The sequence below is a fragment of the Molothrus ater genome, chromosome 5 (assembly GCF_012460135.2).
Source record: "Molothrus ater isolate BHLD 08-10-18 breed brown headed cowbird chromosome 5, BPBGC_Mater_1.1, whole genome shotgun sequence".
Classification (NCBI taxonomy): domain Eukaryota; kingdom Metazoa; phylum Chordata; class Aves; order Passeriformes; family Icteridae; genus Molothrus; species Molothrus ater.
In genome coordinates, this window is record NC_050482.2 from 51,149,179 (window position 1) to 51,171,917 (window position 22,739).

The window sequence follows — 22,739 nt, forward strand, 5'->3', positions numbered from 1 at the left end:
ATCATCACTTTAACTTAAGAAGATATCTCATTTACCAATTGTGTAAATGGAAGAACTGTTTTCTAATGAAATATTAACAATAAATAAACAGCTGATACCACAGTGCTCCTGTTCTGGTAATAGTTATAGACTTCCTTATCTAGCAATTTACACTTGGGATGTTGGCAGCAAAGCCCCAACTTGCCATTTGAGCATCACAACTATAAAATTCTTCCCACTTGCTGTTAACCCAAGTTAACAGCATGGGTTAACCCATGGGTTAACCCATGTTAACCCACGACTCCTTTACAAACCTTTGACTTTTAAATCCATCTCACTGGGCACTAATATCTCTGAAATTAATTACAAGTGCATTAATTATTTTTAAGGGAAAAAAAGACAAGGAAAAGAAAGGAAAAAATAAGAAAAAATAAGAAAAAAGAAAAAAACCCCAACAGATTAATCAAAGAATGACTATCAAAATTTGGGTTACCATAGGTTTCCAGCTGCTAAAACTAAAGTCCAATTTCCCCAAAAGCTGTTTACCCTGATCTAAATACTTTGACTGTTCTCCTACCAGCAGCCTAGTATAAGGAGGAATAAGTAATGAAACCATCTTTCTGCTGTGCTAGTTTTTCTGGAATATAACCCCTGTGGTAATAATTACTTGGGGCTTATCCATCCCAGTGTGAACACCACCCGAGTGTCAATTATGACAAATGTCTGATACCCACAAGTGTCTGTTGTAAAGAAAACCAACTGTTTCCATTCTCTTAACCTTGGGGTCAGGGTTTCCCACTGGGACTAACAGCTTTTTTTCCTGCTGTAAATATCCATTTGAAGTTGCTAGGAGGTGTTATGATACACAGACCTACTCTTTCAGCACTTGCTTTTTTCTTCTTTGGTAATTTGAGCCTAACTCTCACCAGGGGTTTACACCTATCTCTGGGTTTTTATTTGTATTATCCCCTCTGGGTGAGATATTTCACTTTCTTTTCCACACCATTTGCAATACAAGCTGGGGAGTCCCCAAAGCCCACTGGTAGCATGGACTAGTAGTGACCTATTTCATACCTCTGGGGTATCTCTTGAAGCTATTTGCTATCTTCAGCTTTTGAGACAATTATCAGAGGAATGGAAAAATCAGTAAAAATGGAACCACTGAGCTTTGATCCTAGGAATACAGACTTCCCTCAGGCAAAGCCAAGAACAGGCCATTGAAGAGGAAATTAAAATTAGTATATACAAAACAAAGGACACTTTCAGTAGTGTAAGCAGTGACAGTGGACATTAAAAAAAAAGTGTTTTGGAGGAATGTAATCACAAAGCAATCAGATTACACCTTCCCCTAATCTTATCCCAAATCACAACCATTCTGGCTCAGGAACTTCACAAGCTGGATGTGGCCTCTAGGAGTTTGATAACCTTCAGTGGACCTCTCTTCCATGAATTTGTCCATTTTCCTCTCCAACATATAATAGTGCTCATCATCACAACATCCTTGGCAGACTAAAGGTTTAAGTTGGTCATCTGGAAGAATTTCATCCCTGAAAGGGTGGGTAAGCATTGGAATGGGCTGCTCAGGAAAGTGTGGGAGTAACCATCCCAGGAAGTGTTCAAAAAAGAACTGGATGTAGCACTTAGAGCTGGTAGTGTTCAGTCAAAGTTTGGACTTGATGATCTTGGGTGCCTTTTCCAACTTTAATGATTCTGTGATTCTCTTCCATCTTTAACAAATAAGGAAAATCTATGAGGAGCAAAAGATGTCTGGCTGCTGTCCTTGAAGACTGAAGTTGCTTGTCACAACACATAGCAGACATATGAGATAGCAGCAGGTCAAGCTTCTTCTTTTAAGGTGCTATGCTAGTGCTGTGAATATACCATCCCAAATTTTGGATACATTGGCTGATAGGAACATGGAGCACCTTATTAGTTGGATTACAGTTATTTATGTGTGGTGGGAAAGAGAAAAAGAAATTATAATGGGTGAGCATCCACAACTCTGCACTGTACATGTATCCTAAAGGGGAAATCCAGCCCTAATCTTTTTGTGAATGAACCTGACTGAGATGATAGTAAATATGCAACCACACTATCAAAACTGACAAGTGCAGTAACACAAACTTCCTCCCCAAATTCTACCATTTCATGTAGGTGAAATCTCGGGATCTCAGTGAGCCACAACTCTCCACACCTTCCAGCTTCAGGAGGATTTGTACGAATCACCTAGATGTGTCAGATTTTGATTGTATTCTTCTTACAAAAAAAAAAAATCCCAACAACAACCCCCACTTTAATTAATTAAATACTTGACATGTAACAAAGACCTCACCATATGCCCAATGTGGTCAAAAATCTGCTTCTCTCTTTGTAAATAAGCCTTAGTAGGAACTAACTAAAAGGATAAGAAAGGATTTCCACTAATCAGGATTGCTTTCACATGGCTGAATTACACAGAAGAATCTCAATGACTGGCCCTGCTCTCCTTTCACCAGTGCACAAATGCAGTCATTCCAGTGGCACAGACAGAGATGGAAGTCACAGTCCATTAGCCAAAAAGACAGTCCTACAATCCTTATCCTCTCTAAGCTGCCAAAGGAAGGTTAAAAAGTTGTTCTGGCAGCTACCAAATGGAAATTAAGCATGCAGCTAGCAACCATGAGATACTGGTATCTCTAAACCAGAATCTAACCCTGGTACTACACCAAGGGTTTATAATATGGGAAAGGGGGATGCAAACCCCACATGATTGAATTTAGCAAACAGTATACAATGACTTATACTGTTCCTAAGGAAATGAACCATTTGGTTGAAACATCTGGACCTACAAGAGCCAGCTTCTTCACACTGTAATTATCACCTGCTCTGAGCCAGGGTATGCACACAGTGTTTGTGAGAAATTAACAACACTGCTGAAAAGTAGCATTACTTCCCATACTACTGCAGTACACTGAAAACTCAAAAACCACTACAGGAAGTGTAATAGGAAAAAAAATAAGAGAAGACAAATGATTGAATTAACCTTTGTCATGTTTGATTCAATAAAGCTGCCTCTTTAGAAATTATCTAAAGCTGATGGAGTACTTCCAATTTATCACAAAATTCAGCATCTAAATTATATGGGCAGTAGAGAAATATTTTTAAATATTCCTATCCTATACATACCTCAGTTATCTTTCCTCACTTCTACGATCAATTTATCAAGCTAGAAAAATCTGAGCTTTTGCAGCACCTGCATTTCCCAAAAGATAATTTCCATTATATCACAAAACCTTCGCTGCTTTTAACCCAAGAAATGTTGGGTTTGAGTGCTGAAACAGAAAAAAGTTGTTTTTTTTTTTTACTCATAAATGTACTACAGATAAATGTAGTGCATAATCCTTTATAAAATGTTTTCCCACACCAGAAAAACATTAAATATCAGGAAACACGTCCCCAAATGGATTACAGAATGGCAAATACATTTCATAGGCATTTTTATTGTTGTTATTATTGCTTGGCAGAGTAAAAATAGAAGTGTCTTCAAAGGTGTCTTTCCCTGGAATAGACAACTCAGCATAAAGAGAATTTATATGCTGAAAAGGTTACAGTCAATGTATTATGGCTGTATATATAGGATCTTTTAATTTATAATTCCCTGTCTCTCCCAAGAAAGCTCAGGTTGTAAATTTTTTAGACTTCTACAGCTCCTTGCCCAATGGGGCCCTGAATGCAGATTTTGCATGCCCCTGTAAGTATGAGCAATCAGAATTACACAATTGAGTTTGTTGTTGCCTGCAGGAAAAAAAATTTTCTGACTTCCTTCAAGGCCAAGAGGTAAAGCTGAATGTTGTAGCTTCAGGTGCAGGAAGCAATTTAGAGCTCTTCTGTTTTGTTTCAAGTAGTATCTGTCAACGCTAATGACAGAAAAGGGCAAACTCCAGACCCTATCTTTGCTTTCCCTCACGCCAATGAGGGGGTTACATCTTCCTATTCCCTTCATCAGCAGAGTCCCATCTCTCGAACTGAACTTCCTAATGCATCATGATCTCCCCGATGCCACTTTCATGCAATGTATGATTCATGGTCCTTTGCAAAACGGTTTCCCTTGCCAGAAAAACATTAAAAATCAGGAAAAATGTCCCTAGATGGATTACACAATGGAAAATAGGTCTCAATGGCATTTTCGTCGTTGTTATTTGCCTATTTGTCCCTTAACAGCTCACTTGTACTGCTTGCCTCTCCCCTTAACATTCAAGTTTCATGCGGACCATCAGTTTGCCAATGTAATGGGTTTTCACAGCCAGGGAAAGGTAAGCGCCAAGGATTATTAATAGCGTTCCTCTGTTAGTTAAGGGAAAGATAAATGTGACACCACCAACAAAACCCCTGAATATCTGATACCAGTGAGGAGTGGGTATCACCTGCCGAAAATAGAAAGAGCGACAGAGATTATATAAGTGGGGTTCCTACCCCGAGTTCCACCTCTTTTTGATCACCTCCCTATCTAACACCTTTTCAAGCGTGCTTACGAGAGGTCCAAGAGGTAAGTAGCAAGAAAATGCTCAAATTTCCGCAGCAAACGTGGATTCACCAGCTCTGGGCAAGAAGCAGGATCTTCGAAGATAAGGGTATCTTCTATCACTTCGGCATCATTCCCCTTTCCATAAACAAAAGCCCAGAAACAAAGAGATGCAAATCTCTCAACATTGAGGAATCGCTTCCCTCAAAGGAGACTCCAAATAAGAAGAATAGATCATTAAAATGAGTACATAGGTGAGCTCATTGAAGGGGAATGAGGAGAAAAGCAGGGGAGAAGGTGGAAATGACAAAATTGGAAAAGGGGAGAAAGAAAGTGAACGAGAACGAGAGCAAGAACTCCCGAAGAGGTTTTACTGAAATAGCCAGCTGTGAACCAAAGACAAGCAAAACCACAAGATCCAGAACACGTCTAGAAATGGCACGTCTCTTCCTGCACAGATGACTGTAAGCGATGGGATGAAGTTGCTCTCTTTGGTGTGGTCACTAGGAAGCTAAAGGAAATGTGTCGCCCTTTTTGCAAAGGACCGCCGTCTTTCTGCTTCAGTTGTTGGTGTGAGGGCTTCGTGCTGTTCAGGAAATTCTCCCTGGTTTGCTTTTGACAAGGGTGGGCTGATTTCTACTTAATTTCTTTGGTCGTTTACTTAGTAACAATATCATCATTCTGGTGTTGGTGGAACGGGGAGTTGATCTACACAAAAGTTTTGGTGCAGACAACTTGGAAATCCATGGTGTGGATTTTGCAAATAGTTCGGGCAGGAAAATTGGCAAAATCTCAGAGATAAAGGAAAACGCGTCATTCATCTCGCAGGGATGATGACAAAAAGATGAAGGGTCGAGTGAGAAACTGTCAACTCGTGCAACACCTTTTTTATTAGAATAACAGTATAGACTGCAGGTTGGTGGTTAAAAGGGCCTGGAAATTTGCTAGCTGTCCTTAAAGAGAGACACTGCTGAGGCTGGAGCTGGGCCTCAGCCTCTCCTCCATGGCAGATCCCAGCTGTCCACTTCACAAACCCTGTGTCGCTGCTTTCACCTTTCTGGCTGTGGAGGGTAGACACGGCTTCTGAGCTGGGGGAAATGTTATTTACGCTCTACAGATGGCTCCACCTGATCTGAAGCCTCATTTTTCTGACACCTCTCACTTTTCGCCTCCACAGCATGATTAGGCCGTAGAGGGCTGACAGATCCGATGACGGAGGGAAAGCGGGGCAGCTCGCGCATCGTTAGGGATGCGGAGGGAGCCGCCCGGCTCCCATCCCCAGGACACAGACAGGGAATGCGCCTCTGGCCGCTTTGCTTGGCATGAGGCTACTTAAGCTGATCGGCGTCTGCCAGCACAGCGGGCAGCGCTGAGCATCGCCCCTGCCAGCCACCGACTCGAGTTACCCCCGAGGGCAGCCGTCCAAATGCGCTCTTGCCTTGTCAGCAGAGCGCGGCTAACACCGAAACGCGAGTCACCCGCCAGGAGAGCATCTTCACTGGCGGCTGGGCAGGTGCGTTCCTGTTTGTAGGGACCTAAAAGGAAGCTCCTGGCTCAACAACGGGTTTGTAAAAGATTCCTGAGAAAGGGAAAAAAACTGCGGAGACTGAGGCCCAACTCCTTTTCAGACCACACCGGTGCCGCACGCAGCAGAGCAGGGAAAGCAGAGGGCGATGTAGCATTGGGCCGGCGGGGTCTGCACTGGCAACAAGAAGAGATTGTCCTCTCTTCCCTCAGCTAAGGAAAGGTAAAGGGACGTCAATTTCATAAGATAGGCACACTGATCTCCGGCAAATAGCTGCATATACTGATGGGTCTGCACCCATCCTACGTTTAAAACGGACTAACAATAGGCTCCTAACGCTGAACTCCACTAAAGCAGGAGACCCCAGTGCTCCGAGTGCTGTCTTTACTGCACCCTCCCATCTCCAGCTCCAAAAGAACGGGGGCTGCTGAGTGAGAACGACCCAAGCGAGAAGGTGTTTTTCTCAGTCCAGCATCCCAGCGCTCAGCTCCTCTTTCCCTGAAGAGCAGGGAAGGATGCGTTCAGCCTAGGGAGAGGGACTTGGCTCCACCATCCATCTCCTTGTTTGTCCTTGGAGAAAACTAAGCATCTCTTGCATCTCGGGAAATACACGAAAAAAGGAGGCCGGGGGTGGGGGGGGAGAAGTTCCAACGAGAGAAAAACGTCAGTCCCTTCCACTATGAAGAGATGACCTTTAGGAAAGAAAAGGAGAAGAAAAAAAAGGGGAGGGGGACACCCCAATGTCACCTCCTCCTCAGTCCTGCGTTCAGTGTCATAGTAATGACTTACCCATTATAGCTCAACTTGGGCCGTGGAGAAAAAAAAAAAGGACGGGGCTCGTACTTTTAAAAGCACCGAGCAATTATTGCCAGCACAACCCGAGGTTCTGCACAAGCCGCCCCCTTTTCGAGGCTGCTCTCCGGCGGCCCCATTCAGAGGAGAGGTGTGATTGTGGCAGCGGGACCGGGCCGTACCCGTCGATCGCGCCCGGGGATCTCGCTGCCACCACTCTGTCCTCCCCCGTCTCTCCTGGAGCAGCGATGCCAATACTCCTGCAGAGATCTGCCCTACTACTGGGCCCTAACCTTGGCTACCTCAGCCTAATGGCTCCTGCCCAAACTCTGAGAGCAAGTTGGACTTGCCATATTTTATGTGAAAAATGGGTACAGATTCTTGGAGAAAAAAAATAACCCTAGAAAACACATTAGAAATCCTAAATGCTTTCTTTTTTTGATGCTAACGGGAAGTGCCCGGTCCTGCCTGAGAAACCCACTACTGCACAGGAGCTCCTCACGAGTGTGTTGTCACCTCGCATCTCGTTTTGCCGTACCCTATCACAGAAGATACTGCAGCATATTGTGCATTACAAACCGGATCTGTAGGATTCGCTGGGATGTGATAATTAATTCAGTGAGGAAGATGCTTAATATGGACTGGCCTGAAAGAAAAAAGGTCTAAAAGGAATATGTGTGTGAAGGGGAGGGGGAAGGGAGAAGGGGGAGACGTTTAAAGTGGTTGAACGATAAGGCAAATGTTCAAAAGCTACATAACATTTGCTTCCCGACCTCAAGAGTAGCTTGAAGCTTGGCATATGCTGCAGTTCCTTACTCATCACCGAATATAACTGGTAAAGCTCATTCTGACTTTCTAAATGAAAAGGCTCTGCTCTGCACCACTAGTTTGTCCATTGCACCCGAGGACTTGACCTTGGCAAAACTCTTTCTCCAGCCGGTATCACAGCAGCCTCTGGCACTGCTCCAGTAAGGCTTAGGCTCCAGCCTCCCAGGAAGCGACCCCCACCTGCGTCCTCCCCCACCCCAGACCCACAAAGGCATCCCCCGTGCCCTCTCTTTAGCTGAACCCTCGCGTCTGTGGACTACTTGGTGCTCTGCAAACGGGAGAGCGACAGCCCACAGCACTTATCCACGCAGAGCTATAGAGCTGGCACGGGTCCAGCCTTTCCCGGTGTGCCATCCCCACACAGCACTGCAGCTTTGGTCATATGAGCAGAAATGATGAGAAAAGCACTTTTTAATCTTTTCGCACTTGCTTCCCTGTTCAAACAGTTGCAGGATGGCTATGACTGACTTGCTCAGCGCTGAGGATATCAAGAAGGCTGTGGGAGCCTTTTCAGGTGAGTGCTTTTTTCCTATTTTTTTTTCTTCTCTCTTTTCCTCCTTTCATCTTTTCAGGTTAGGATAGCTGTGCATTTATTTCAGCTATGGGAAGATTAGAGGGACTAGCTAGACAAAATTTCAAATGAGGATGTGTTTTCAGATGTTCAATGAATGCCTCTGACAGGTTTATAAAGTACAAGCTGCATCCTCAGCAAAGTTGTCCTGCACGTTACAGAGGCGAAATATTTATTTTTAAGGAAAGTAAGCAGTAACTGCGGAGAGACTTTGCTTCTACCGAGAGGATACTTTCAAAGGGAACAAACCCCTCGGCAAACCAAGCTGCATTGTATCTTGGTGTGGGATAGAGAAGTCAGCAGTGGATGTCAGCAGTTTCCCACTCATTCCTGAAATTTAGTTTCAGATGTTACAGAACTGCTGTTTCCCATTTCAAGGATTTATGAAACCAGTCTGTACTTTCTATGCAGAGTCCCCGGGTGTGCTTTGCTTTTCGGGATGGACAGAAGGCAACAGTAGAGCACGGGTGCGGGTGCACTGCTCGACTGCAGGGGCTCCCTGCAGGTCGAATGGCTGCAGTGGTCCACACTCCCTTTTCACTCCTCCGGGTATCAGATGTTCCCTACCCCTCTCTTTCATCGCGACCCCCAAAACTGACAGCAAACCCTCTTCGTGTTTACAGAGATTCAGGTAGTTAAGGTTGCTATCAAAGAAAGCCAGAAATCCTGCTCCGGGATGCACGTTATCCCCCCCTCCCCCAAACTACCTGGCTGACCGCACCATCCCGGGAGCCGCCTCTGTCAGTCCTGCTCTGTGCGATGACCTTCCCGAACAGACAGAAGAGCAGGACCCGCTGAGCCCGGCTCAGCTCACAAGCCGGAGTCAGAGGGAGCGACAAATTGCTTTGCTGGATCCAGCAGCTGTTTTACTCATTAGCTTCCATTGTTCTATGGCCATCCCCAAGTCCCGGAGCAGATGCAATTAGCAGCAACTAATGACAGATCTCAGGCAGATCACGGAAGACTGAGCCTCCTTAATTTTATGTAATAGGAAAATTTAACGCGGCGGGAATAAGAATGCATGAGGAAGGGAAAAAAAAGTCCACCGCACGTTTTGGAGGTCACTGTATGGTATTTCCAATCCACATCACTGTTGTTAGGCTACCTGGGTGGGACAAAAGCGGGTGCGGTGAAAAGACAAGGGAGGTGGAGCAGGTAAACTCGGCTCCGATTTCAAGGGCTCTGGGTTGTTTGTTTTTTTCCTCCCCGGAGACAGCTCCTCACAAGGTCTTGCAGGCAGCGCGCCGCGCAGCACTCCCTTGCAGTGTCTGAGCTCACACACCACGATTGCACATTCCTTCAGCGGTTGAAATGGAACACTGATTTCTAGTAAGTCTCCATGAAAAAAAAAAAAAACCACCAAACAAACAGTCAAACAGTGCTCTGAAATGCTTCTCGCCAGTGCTTGAGCAAGAGCATATTTGTTTGGTTTTTTTTTTCCAGGGGTGGAAATGTTAAAAAGTGACAGCTATGTAATACTCAGTCTGCTCTCAGATGTCTGTTCTAGTGTAAAACTTAGCGGAAAAAAAAAATAAAAAAAAAGAAGGCTTAAGGCACTGAGGTGAGACCAAGCACGTTAGACCTCAGCTCCCAAAGCTCCCAAGTCTATCACAGACTTCTTGTGTGACCTTGGGCAAGTCTCATCCTTCTGTAGCTCAGCTCTTCATCTGCAAAATGGAGACATTGCCTTTGTTTATTTCCATTAGCACCTGTGAAGCACGGACGATTACATTGAGTACACTCAGCTCCTACCGTAGCTGGGCTCCACTGTTTCTCTCAGGGCAGGAAAAACAGCAGCATGGAAGAAAACCACGGGTATGTGTTGGTGTGTGTGTTTCAACGACTTTTCTAAGCAGTTTTCTTGTTCTTCATCTCTTATAGCGGCTGAATCTTTTAACTACAAAAAGTTTTTCGAGATGGTAGGATTGAAAAAGAAGAGCGCAGAAGATGTGAAGAAGGTTTTCCATATTCTTGATAAAGATCAGAGCGGCTTCATTGAAGAGGAAGAATTGAAGTAAGTAAAGTTACATCCTTCTCAAATATCCCTGCTTTAAGGCTCTAATTTCCTGTGGGTTATTTTTACAAGACTCTAGGCAGTAACATACAGCTGAAACTCTTGAGTATAGTATTTGTGTGTTATGCCAGTTTTTTGCTGAGCACATGAGCTGAAGAGTGTTGGAGATAGCCAGTTGCCACTTGGATTGCAGGATCCCTGAAACACATGAATGGTCAATACCTTACAGGTAGTTCTTCAGCCAAATGCAGTTTCAGAGTAAAGCACTTCTGAATGTTAAAGAAGGTCAACAACAGAAGACACAACGCCGATTCCAACTTGTGTCTCAAATCAGTGGTACAAATAGATATGAAGTGTAATTGTTCTGTGGAAAAAAAAAAAAACAACAAACCAAAAACAAACAAAAACTCCAAACAAACGTTCTTTTATTTTCTATGCCTCCTCCTTAGGTTTGTCCTGAAGGGCTTTACCCCAGAAGGAAGAGACCTATCAGACAAAGAAACGAAGGCTCTTCTGGCTGCTGGAGATAAGGACGGTGATGGTAAAATTGGCGCTGATGGTATGTAATTAGAGGAGTAAACTTTGACAGTAACAACCGAATATTACCCTCACACACAAGAACTGAGGAAACCTAGGAATCACTGGGGGCTGTGACCTTCTGAAGGGCACAATTTGGGTTTAATGAAATGCCAAGTCCCGCTCCATTTGCTGCACCTTGCTCGGAAGCGTTAGAGGAAGAGGAGCCGAGTTGTGACACTAGAGGGGGCAGGAGCTCACGGAACCCGGCTGTGGGTCGGGCGCTCCGCAGAGCAGGACTAAGCACCCAGCCAAACTCTGCTTCACTTACTGTAATTTGTCTGTTGATAGCAGGGAGTGGGGATCAGGACACTGCGAGTTCAGAGACCGAGGCTTGACTAGAAAGCGTGGAAAGAATAAAAGCTCAGCGCCAGCATTTATGCTCGATGTTTAGTTAGCAGGAAAGTAATGACTTTGCATGACTTAGCAAAGCAATGCTCTTAAAATTCAAAGTACACCCATTTGGCTACAGAATTTCTATACAATAACAGTCTATCTAGCTTATGCTAGTGTTTACGTGGGTCTTAACACCTAAGAAAGCTTGTCAGTCCCTTTTACTACATATGTGATATACAAGAAAAAACTTTTTCTCTCACAGCATTGCTTAAAAAGCTAGTGCTGTTTTCTATTCCCCCTTGGGATGAATCAGCTTAGCCCACACACAAAATTTCTCATTTTTCCTCTTTTTTCGGAGGTGACAGTGAATGAAACACACTGAAGGAGACAAGAAGAGATGCAATTCTAAACTAAAGCTTTCCTCATTGAAGGAGATAGAAGTTTGTGGCCAGAGTATTAAATCACCTAGAGAGCAGGCAATTGCTAGGGTTTTGACATATCAATACGCCATATCATAAGTAGAAATCTAAAAAATACCTAAACCCTCTCATATCTCTCTGTGTTACTCAATCTCTGCAATTTAAAAAAAACTGTTATCTCAAAAAAATAGGTCAATTAAAAGAGAAATAAAAAGCAAAATTAACTAACACAATCTCCCAGCTTAGAAGACAACACACAAAATCAGCCACTGACATATCAGTCAGGAGATGCACACTGGCATATCAGTGACTATGGCCATGTCCCTAGACCAAAGCCTCTTAATTTCTCCAATCATCACTTTATAATGGTTTAGGTGAAGCTCTTGCTAAACTTCAGCAGCGCTGCTGAATCTAGCGTGGGTGTCATTTCTTGAAACTTCATATTCTTTATTATACAGGTCTTCTTTATACACACTAAAATTAGTGATAGTAGTACTAAAATCACTGAGTAAGTTTTTCAAAAGAAAACTTAATTCAGGTAAGTAAGCTTACAGCTGATCCACCAGCCTCATAACAGATAAATTTTCAGCTATTCCAGAAGGCTGCAAATCAAAACTAGTCTTAATTGGAATAAAAGAGCTATATTGCATAATGATTTTGGCTTGTACAAGAAAATATAGCATTAACCTTCATATTTAAGATTACCATAACTTTTCCTTTGAAACAGTGCCTGAAACCCAGTACATTGTAATAAAGCAATATGAAATGCCTCTTTTCCTTATCTCTTTCTTCTGCAGCTTTTACTGTTCCCTAACTTTGAAATGGAAATACTCTGTGTTTACACTTGATAATGAGAAGAGAATGATGTGCTTTTTTCTTTTGATTCTTCTGACCATATCCCTACCATACAACACTACCAGTTTCTTTTCCATTTCTTAAATTGACTTTAACAGCCAATTTTTACACCAGAAAGGCTTGAAATACATACAAAAGTTAACAGCTGAGACTGACCAAAGGACAAAGAGGACAGATACTTCCCAGCTTTTCCTTTGGCCCATAAATCCAATCCAATAATATAACTGCATATGTAAATAAAACGTAAAGTCACAAATGTACATCCCATTCATATGCAGTATTGTGATGCTGTATTTCTGTTGCAAACCAATTTTGCTTCCCTGCAGCTGAATTGTCAGGCATCACCTCCACCCCTTGTTTCAAACATCAGCTTCCTAAATAACTAAACAATTGCAAACAAGCAGCCTTTCACAGAGGTTAATGTTAATTCTCCTGATGGCCCTTGAATGCTGTCCCTCAGGAGCCCGCAGCAGTTGTAGGAACTGATCTTTAGGGATTTTTAAAACCACAGAGATAACGAGCTCAGATGTATCATCACAAACATTAATCCCAACCCAATCAGCCTTCTTCTAGCTGGGAATTTTCAAATTACAATTTTCTCTCTTACATTACAAATTTTCTCTCTTTTCTTTCGATTCTTATTTAAACCTTTTCTCATTTCTGCAAGACCATTCAGCTCTGAAATAGTTTCAGCAGTTTACCTCTTGTCCGATCGGTTTCAACTTGTGGCCAATAAAGCAGTTTCAAAGAGCTGAAAACTTGCAGCCATTTCCTGTAAGACCTGATCATCTTCTGTGCAGTGTCAGACCCCCTCCACATTCCACCAATGTGGTCAGAAGATGATGAATCTGAAAAAAATTGCAGGTCAAGACCAGGTTACCTCATAACACAAGCAACCTTATCTTCTAGATCGGGCTGAAAAAGGATGCTGAAGTAGCACTACTAGCTTCAGGAAAATATTTATAAGAAAGATGAGAAAACAAAGGAAAATTTCTAGTCATAATGTTGTTTTAAATCTATTTTGTGTATTAGCATTGGACATGGAGATCATGCCTTTTAGTTTCCTGATATTAATAGACTTGAGAAAGTACATAGAGAGCTTTCAAAGATCATGCACTGTGGGCAGCACAATCCAAATTTTTATCCCTGTAAATCAGAATGTTGTAAAAATGTGACATTAAACATGCAAAATAACAACTATTAAGTCATGACCTTGCCAGGTGAAAGCCATAATAACAACAACAAAAAAATTTGGAATTCCTTTTTTTCTTATCCAGCTTTGTCCTCTTCAATCTTCTAAAATAAACTAGCATAAGTCATTACTTATAAACTTTCCTAAACAGATTTGCTGTTGTAAAGAAAATGTAAAAACCACAATCTGATGAGAGAAATCACAAGCCTACAACATGTCCTCTGTAATCATGTCTGTCATTTCAGTAAAATACTAGAGGGCATGCATTAGGCTGGTATATAATACTAAACTGTACTGAACACAGTGTCCTCTCCTTTTAAGTCAGAGCTCTGACACAAAACAGATAGTAAATTATTTTACAAGACAAAATGGTCTAAATCCTTGCAATTTAAAGCCACTATTTGTTCAAAGAAAGACATAATTTTGTTTGGAAGGGTAACTCCAACTGGAAACAAGGATGTAGTAGATCACAAGGATTCCCTCACTAACAGGCCAGAGGCAATAACCATTTACAAGGGAGTGATATACCCTGCCTTATCTCAGAAGTTTTGCATATATGAGTACACTTTGTAACAATGCTTCTATAAGCCACCTGTGGTTGGAATAACCTTCATACAAAAATGAGTAGTGAACTAATTTAGAAGATTATTCAACTGGAACATCTTTGAAATACTTAAAATACATTGAAAATCCTGGGAAAAGTGAAATTGTTGCAATCGCTCAAGAAGGAGTATTTTATGGTTTGCTGGCTATCACAAAGTACCTGTAAAATATATTGCTATTAAGTGATAATGGCACAATCAAAATGTATTATAGAAAATATTTGGCTGCAAGTCTGAATAACCTTTTCCAAATATATTCTGTAGATACAAATTATCATAAAAGGTATTTAATTTAGCTGTAATAAGTATGACAACTTGTTTTAATGGTATATGCATAGTTAGTTTTCCCTTTTGGAAAGGTTTGATCCATTACAGTTCATGTTTCTCTCTGCAGGATTTATTCACACAAAGATTTAATAATCATGGCCTTTCTCCTTTTCTGACCAGAATAGCTGGGATTTTTAGCACAAGCACTTCATGTTATCTCTTAAATTCAGTTTGCAACACTTTCAATCTACGTACCCACCATGTACAGGATTTATAGGTGTTTTGTGTTAAGTAATCTGCGTCACTAATCCTAATTTGGATTTACATCTTTCAAAACGATGGATAAATTTGGAATTGATTTAAACCCTCTGACATTTTTTATTTCTCAGTCTGGTTTGTCTGCATTTGGCAACATATTTTTTGGACATGCTATCAAAAGTGCTGTTTGCACACAACAGTCAATTAAGATCTCACTTGGTTAGAGTTAAGCATTTTTCAATGGAACACCAGAATATTCTTTAAAATGCCTAATTTTAATCTTCTATCTTTTCAATTGCCAGACTTTACTCTTCATTATGTCAAACTTCAGTATTTTTTTCTTGAGCCTTACAGACAACTCCCTCTCCTATTTGCCATTTTCCTCTCAGCTGATTATGTTAAACCCATAAACCACTCTCTCTGCATATCCTCTAATCCCTTTATCATCTTTGTTGCTCTTCTTGGGATTCCCTCCAGTCTGTCATTTTCAGTGCTCTGAGGCACATACAACTGTGCAACGCATTCTTGTGTGTAACTCTTCCAAGGTTAGATGGAGTTAGGAATTATAACCAGTCAGCCATTCGCCGGGACACAAATGTGCCTTTTTCATGCTTTATCTCCCTGCTGAAATGCAGTATATATATTAAAGCATAGAATAACCCTAAATTGCAGATAGATAAGTTTACGTAAATATTATGGATGTATCACTAATAAAAGCCAAAGGGTAAAATCCTGGCTCTCTGACACCACAGGAATTTTTCTCATTATTACAACACAGACAAAATTACATAGGTTGGTATTAGCCTTCTGTTTTTGTAATCTGTCATTTTCACTCAATTTACAATTACAAAATTGAGTTTAAATGCAATATAATTATAATATGGGACACAAATACTTTGAAAGACTCATTAATGATTCTCTTTGCCAATCTCTGATATAAAAGAAATTTATCTCACTGCAAGATTAAATTTCTGGTTCTTGCCTTCATCCCATTGAGATTTAGAAATAACTGAGAACTAATCAAGTTCTTTAGATAAATAGTGGTGGAAGTCTTACAGTCTGGCATGTATAGCATTTCTCCCTTATTCTCAAAAAATCCTTTCATTTCACTGTAAGATTTCCCAAATCATATTTTCCCTTTAATTAACTTGGATTTCTTTATTCTTCTGTTATTGTGACATTTCTGCTGCACCAGTGACTCTGTATTCATTGTAATATGCTTCCTCCTTCTTTAAATTTTAGTTTTTAAAATATTTTTAAAAATTCTTTCCTTTCTCCAGAATTTGCAACTATGGTGGCTGAATCATAAAGGCTTTGACCAATGCAAACCCTTCACCCATCCTTCACTGCCCAATTCCAACCACCTCCTGCTGACTGCTTTGGCTCCTGTTCTATTTATTTATGTTATTTTATACTCCAGCTCTGTTCTCTGCAATCCTGCAACTCTGTAATTGTGCTGAAAGACACTGTTAAAATAATAAAGGTCACATCAATCTGGGCTTTCTTCTCTCTCACTACAACTTGTTTCTTATTTCATGTAGGCTTGGCACACGCTGAGAGAAAATGTTACTAGTTTTTTTGCTGACATCCCTGCTGCTTTATCCCTAGCCAGGGTAAAGTAGGAAGAAATTTTAAAAATTATTTCAGATAAAACACGCATATAATGAGTCATTCAGTCCAAGTCCTGAACTGTGGCAAAACTGACTGCATTATTTTTAAGCCATCCCTGCTAAATGGATGCATACTCATAGCCTGGAAAATCTCTAGTGATGGAAAATCTCTAGTGATGGCAATTACCCAACTTCATTTGGCAGTTTGTTCTCTCAACTTAATCAGTGTTATAGCTAAAAAGTATTTCCTAATATTTAAACTACATCTCCCCTGCTGCATTTTGGTGATCAGTAAATTGATTGTCATCTGTATCATTTGTTAAATTTGCCCAGTGCTGGGGGATTTTTGGATAAAAGCTTTGACAGGAATATCAGCTGGTGCCAATCATACATGAAGATAACTTCATAAACTATTAAAAAGCAGTCACTTCGGAAACACAGGGTATGCTTACTAGCAATGTTACACAACTATCTAGGACAGGAAGAATGGCATACTCAGAAGAAATAACAATATGAATTTCAGGAAAGAGAACACCAAGATACAGGTGTGACGCTGCAGTTGATAATCCCACTGTAAAAACAGTAAATCAGAAAATCTCATCCAAAAAAATTTATTCTAAAACTTTACCAGATAAGTGAATATCTTCTTTGGAGTTACATATAGGAAACTGAGACTTATGCTAAGGAAATGATTAGACAAGAGTAAGCCTATAACAGAGCTCAATACTTATTTCCCAAATCCTGTTCAGCCACTTTGGCACCAAGCTTACACTTTTTACCTGAGTTGTTGGGGGGTGTTTTGCTTTTAAGCAAAGACAAAAGCAGGGGGGAAATCTTTTCAGGCAACATCTCCCCCACATCTTAACAGAACATTGATTATTACTGCAGTAAAAAGGAAGGGTATTTTCCATTTCTGTATTCCAAATTATTCCCTGCAGCAATAAAACCTTATTCAATTTAGACTTATTATCACCAATTTAGTGGAGACAACAAGATAAGGCTGAAACCCTGTCATCATCACGCTGTACAGAACACCATCCTCTGCCCCAGCGATTACCCAATGCTACTCGGGAAGCCAATAAACGTTCCAAAAGCCATTTTAGATCCTCACTCTGTAGTAACTCGCAAGGAAGACTTTTTGCTGAAGATGCTGTGCGTTCAAAAGAAATCCTTTGGTTTTGCACACTGTATATACGGTTCTGAAGGATGTATTGATTTTTAAGTATTCTAAATAAAGCAAATGAAAACGGATTGCAGTGGAGCGAGTTTATTTCCTGCTTTTTCTCGGCAGCTGCTGACCTCGCGTGGCAATAAAGCCTCATTACAGGAGCACACAGAGATACCGAAAAGGCATCCGGCACCCCGCTACTGCAGCAGCCAGAATGAAGGACCAGGGAATTCGAGAACCGACATAAAAGCTGCTGTAAAAACAAAGCCCTTTATAGTCCCTTTCTATTCTCTGAAGCTGCAAGGATTTGTATTTTAATGCCTCACTGGATGGCACAAAAGCTGAGATTTTATCCAGGGCTTTAGCAAAAAAAAAAAAAAAAACAAACAAACAACCAAACCCAAAAACCAATAGAACAAATAGCAAATAAATAAAGCCACTAATGAGTCTAAAAATAATTACAGTAGATTACGTGAAATAAATAAAGTTACAGCAGCATCAATGGCGATGTTTCACTAGCATAAAAGTCTGAATACCCCAGTGATCCCTGCTTCAGTCTTTCTTCATGTTGTTACCTCAATCACTCTGGAACAAGCAACAGTGCCTAATTTGGCCTGAAAATTTTCAGCCATATAGTAATGGAGAAGGTGAAAAAAAATGTCCTTTATTTTCAAACTGAAAAACTTGCAATGGGTAGAGAGACCTCCAAAATACCATCTCTATTTTCATGCTGACAGTATAAGATATTCTAAACCTGCATTTGATTGGTTTATTCAAATATGCAACTGGTATACTCAGATCCTGTATTCTGACATCTTACACTCTGAATTCTCAAAATCTCTATTTAAACACACTTTTTCTTCCCCAACTGCATTTTCAATTAAAAGTTCAAATTTCAATATGCATCTATCACAGAAGAAAACTCAAATACAAGTGTAATATAAGTAAATTTCTGCCCAGAGAAAAAATTACTGTTTTATCAATTGCCATCAAACTACTACTTTCCTTTCACTGCTGGATCTTCAATATTTCTCTTAGACTCTTATTTTCCCACACAAATTTCTTCCAAATCCTCTCCAAATCTTCAACTGTTTCATTTCAAAATTTAAAAAATTCATAATTTTCCTTTTTGTTGGATGTTATCTAGACATGACTCAAAACAGAACAAACAAATGCAAAATTTGAAGTTACAATAAAATATAAAACATTTCATATACAAAATAGTAAGTTATTCATTCTCATATTGCTCTTGCTATAATGTCTTTGAGACTGTCACAAAACCACTGTAAGGCCAAAGAAAGCAGAATTTGCTACAAAATTTAATCAGGCTTTCTGCACAGTGTGGATTACAGTATGCTCGAGAAATACAAAAAATCCACACTACCCTGCAATTTACTGTTTCATGAAGAAAGATGTTTTAATTTTCAGATGCATAAGCAAAGGAGCAAAATTACATTTCTCCAAGAAACATTTACCTTAAATTTCTTAATTGCCATCTTAGATCTTCCTTGCTCTGAACAGTAAGTGCTCCATAATTTTCTTCCCTGTTGTAATACAGTAGAAGTTATGAAAGGAAAAAAAATACTTCAGCCATCCTGTTGAAGACAAATTTTTAAATAATCAGTACATATCCTTTACTTACATTCATATCCAATGGTTTGCAATGAGACACAATTGAATGACAAAAAATATAGTCACTGCTTGTTCAAACTGGTATTTTGTATTGCTAGAGAAGAAATTGCTCACTCTGAGCTACAATTCAAGAGGAAGAGGAGCCAAATCCTCAACTCATAGCTGAACCATCACATCCTGACAAATGGCATTAGCATTTAACAGAAAGAGTTTGCATTAGCAGACTGTCACCAACTCTTAATATTTCTCCAATCACCATTTACCATTACTAAATCTTTAACCAACAAATGCATAATTGTTTATGCTTTAAGGGTCCTGCCAAGCTCTTAATGGAGTTTTATGGATCAGCGATTTTCCACATGTCTTATTTTGGGAATCAATGGACTGGAGGCCATAACACCTGTTCACCTTGCAGAAGCTGAGCTAGGATTTATATTTACAGTCTATCCACCAAGTCCTGAGATCAACACTGCCTAATGTCCTGCCATTGCTTCCACACATCCTTCACTTTATCAGTGTAAAGGTTGTTTGCTTGCTTCTTTTGCCTTTTCTAACTAAACAAAATGTTTTTGAAGACTGGTAATAGAGTTCATATTTCCCTTTCCTGCAACACACACACAGTTTTAGCAGAGCCTCTGTGCTAAGTAGCTAAACATTAACAACATTCTGTTCAAAACAGAGTTAATATTCTTATGGAATTACAAAACTGCAGCATTGCACAATATTTGCAACAAGTCTTGTCTTAACAAAATAACATCAAAAATTGTGCCTAAAGGTTCACTGAAGTCACAAATTAGCCCACAAAATTTTTATTAATGAGCATAATGTACAAAATAACTTCATTTGACTCTAAAATCCTAGACTGAGATTTAAATGGCTGGCTGGTAGAGAACCCATTCTTTTATTTATAAAGCAACTTCAAATGAAAGAGAAATTATAAGGCATGCAATAGCACAGCAAAATCCAGCTGTGGCTAAATTACATGCTGGCATTCTTGTTCTAACCCCACTCAGGAGCCATGGCTAGCACAGAGAGAAGAGCACTGGCTTTAGTACAGGCTGGTGTTTAAATATCTCCTCTAAGTCCTAGACTCTCATTGCTAACATGGGCTTGAACCTGAGCTCCTGCTTCTTCATTCCCAGAAAGCATTTTAGCTGATTCCCTTTCCCAAAGAAATCCCTTTAGAAATCCCAACACTCTCTAGGGCTACAACATTTAAAATTACATTTCTCCTGAACACAGGAAAGTGAAGCCAAATGTGTCTAAACAGGGTTAGCTGTCTGCATAACAAATCAATCATTAAAACTTTTTGGACTGTAGGATCTCCTAATGTGGGATAATTACTTCACAAGGGAGGAAGTGCCTTTCTGGTTAGTGCTCTTCTGGTCAATAAAGCAGCAAAGCTTAACAAAGGTTGATGCACCTTTAAAGACAGAAGTTAATATAAATACAAATGCTAGAGTCCCTTCTCGAACCACCAGAAAAATAGCAGGAAGTTGCATGAGCTACCACAGTAAATGGATCAGATGACCCAAATATAAATACTGAAAGGCCTATGGAACTAACAGGAAGACCTATGCTAATAAGCCTATGGAATATGCAGCTAGAAAAGATATTTCTTTCATAAATTTATTCAGTCTCCCACCCAGGAAAATCTAAGTGAAGGGATCTTGTCAGTGCCTGAATCAGCTTGTTCAACTCCTACTGCCACAACAGTTTTTAACTCCAGGAGATGCTTCGTGAGGTTTATGTACAGAAATAAAACAGAAATACAGTTGGTTTCACTGGTATGACAGTAGCACAACACTGGCATTAACTTAGGCCTTCAGGTGGTAAGAACATGGTAATTCTCTATTAATGTGCATTTAGATAAGACATCAGGGAAAATTCTTTACTGACACAGGTTGCCCAGAGAAGCCATGGACATGCCATTCCTGACAGTGTTCAAGGCCAGGTTGGATGGGGCTTGGAGCATTGTCTAGTGGCATTGGGGCTGGAATGGGATGATCTTTAAGGTCCCTCATTGCATAAACCATTCTATAACTCCAGTTGGGTCATAAGGGGTGCAGGACCCGAGGCCAAAGGCTTAACCATTGATTACTGGAGGGAAGGCCCAAGATTGCTGAAAACTCAAATGATTCAAAGACATTTTCAGGTTTTGGAAACACTGGCAGGTAGGATTTTTTTAAATTATAACATTTAAATTGTTAATAAATTCTACTCCCTGTGTATTCACAATACAATGCAGTTTTAAAAATGTATCACGAGAAAGATACTAAAATACATAAGAAATAGCAAATTATCTCACAGTTATTAGTGCTTTATAAAGAGGAATAAAAATTATGAGGCTGTGCTAATTTTATGCTTCGTTCTGCAGATGAATGAAGATTTTCTGTCTTAAAAACATTTGCATTCCTCTTCTTTAAAGCAATTTTCAATTTTGCTGGATACAGCACAATTGCATCTACTCTTTCAGCTGCAATGGGTTGTTGAAATTGAGCTATTGCCCAGCACCTGCTCTTAGTCAGACAGCTGAAATCAGAGGTTAGGGGAAAAAATAAAGATTTTTTTGTCATTGTAATGCAAGTCTCCTTTTAGCTTTGCTGCAGTCAGTGTTCAATTATGTTCTGTAACAACCTCCATTACTAGAGCCAGTGTTTTTCTGTTCTCTCTGCATATATTAACTTCCTTGGTCACACGTGACAGCCTTCTTAGCAAAGCAGAGTCTTAAGAGACATTTGCCCATAGACTTCATGGGTTTCTATCATTTTTGGGCTGTTGAGAATCCTAGTGTTCAAACACATCTTCATTTTGAATGCTCGAAAGGTAACTGATACAATAGAACTTAAATTATCTCCCAGTGAAGGTCTGATAGGTCAAAATTAACCTGAAATTCCATCTAGTCTGTTGAATACAAAGCATTGAACAAGTAACAATGAAAGGCTCCCACGTAATTTTTATCCTATTTTTACAAGCTCTGAATCCTTCTCCCTCAGAATATTTACCAGTTCACTGCATAGCCCAGAAGTTTAAAGCTTCATCAGATGCAGGAATCAAGACCCTGCATCTGTAGGAAGAAAGCCTACAAACATTTTGACCAGCAAGGCTCAGCCACAAATGGGAAGGAAGTAGCTGGTGTGAGCAGCTACTGGGAGGGCAGGAGCAGGAGCTTTGCTTCTGAAGCAGGAAGTAAATGGACAGAGAGCTCTGAGACAGAGGTCAGAGGGTGAACATTGAAATTCAGGGTCTCAGGAAAAGGAAATCTAGAGCAGGAAGTACTGGCATAATTAGAGTCAGGATTTGAAAAGCCTGGAGCGGAAGATATTTTATTATAATAAATTGACCTTGAAAAGAAAGGACATCATTAAGGTGAAAAAGTTGGTGCCCAAAAATTTAGCCTGTTATAAAAGGGATGAGAATAGAAAACAGAGTGTTGTAAACTTTTGAAAATTTAATTAGGAGTCTCAAATATTTCTCTTCTCCTTCCTCCATTAAACCTCCAAGTCCTGGAGTCACATGGTTGAATCTTAGTTTTCAGCAAAAGGAAAAAAATTCTAGCTGTCATGCCTGCAGAGAAAGCCTTGAACATTCAAAGCCTAAAAAAAAATAGGATA

At 40.3% G+C, this 22,739-nt stretch overlaps 1 protein-coding gene across 1 annotated transcript; it reads left to right on the top strand.

The window, feature by feature from the left end:
• Window positions 1-7,613: 7,613 nt before the first annotated feature.
• PVALB (parvalbumin) lies at window positions 7,614-17,576 on the top strand. The gene is made up of 5 exons (XM_036400894.1): window positions 7,614-7,632; window positions 8,072-8,139; window positions 10,078-10,210; window positions 10,660-10,769; window positions 15,996-17,576. The coding sequence occupies exons 2-5, from the start codon at window positions 8,079-8,081 to the stop codon at window positions 16,022-16,024; spliced, it is 333 nt and encodes a 110-aa protein (XP_036256787.1). The 5' UTR covers window positions 7,614-7,632; window positions 8,072-8,078; the 3' UTR covers window positions 16,025-17,576.
• Window positions 17,577-22,739: the final 5,163 nt, after the last annotated feature.

Excerpts from the sequence above, each read along its gene's own strand:
- PVALB (XM_036400894.1), top strand. The coding sequence starts at position 8,079 with ATGGCTATGACTGACTTGCTCAGCGCTGAGGATATCAAGAAGGCTGTG. Across the intron at positions 8,140-10,077 it reads GGCTGTGGGAGCCTTTTCAG|CGGCTGAATCTTTTAACTAC; the intron begins GTGAGTGCTTTT and ends CATCTCTTATAG. Across the intron at positions 10,770-15,995 it reads TGGTAAAATTGGCGCTGATG|AATTTGCAACTATGGTGGCT; the intron begins GTATGTAATTAG and ends TCCTTTCTCCAG.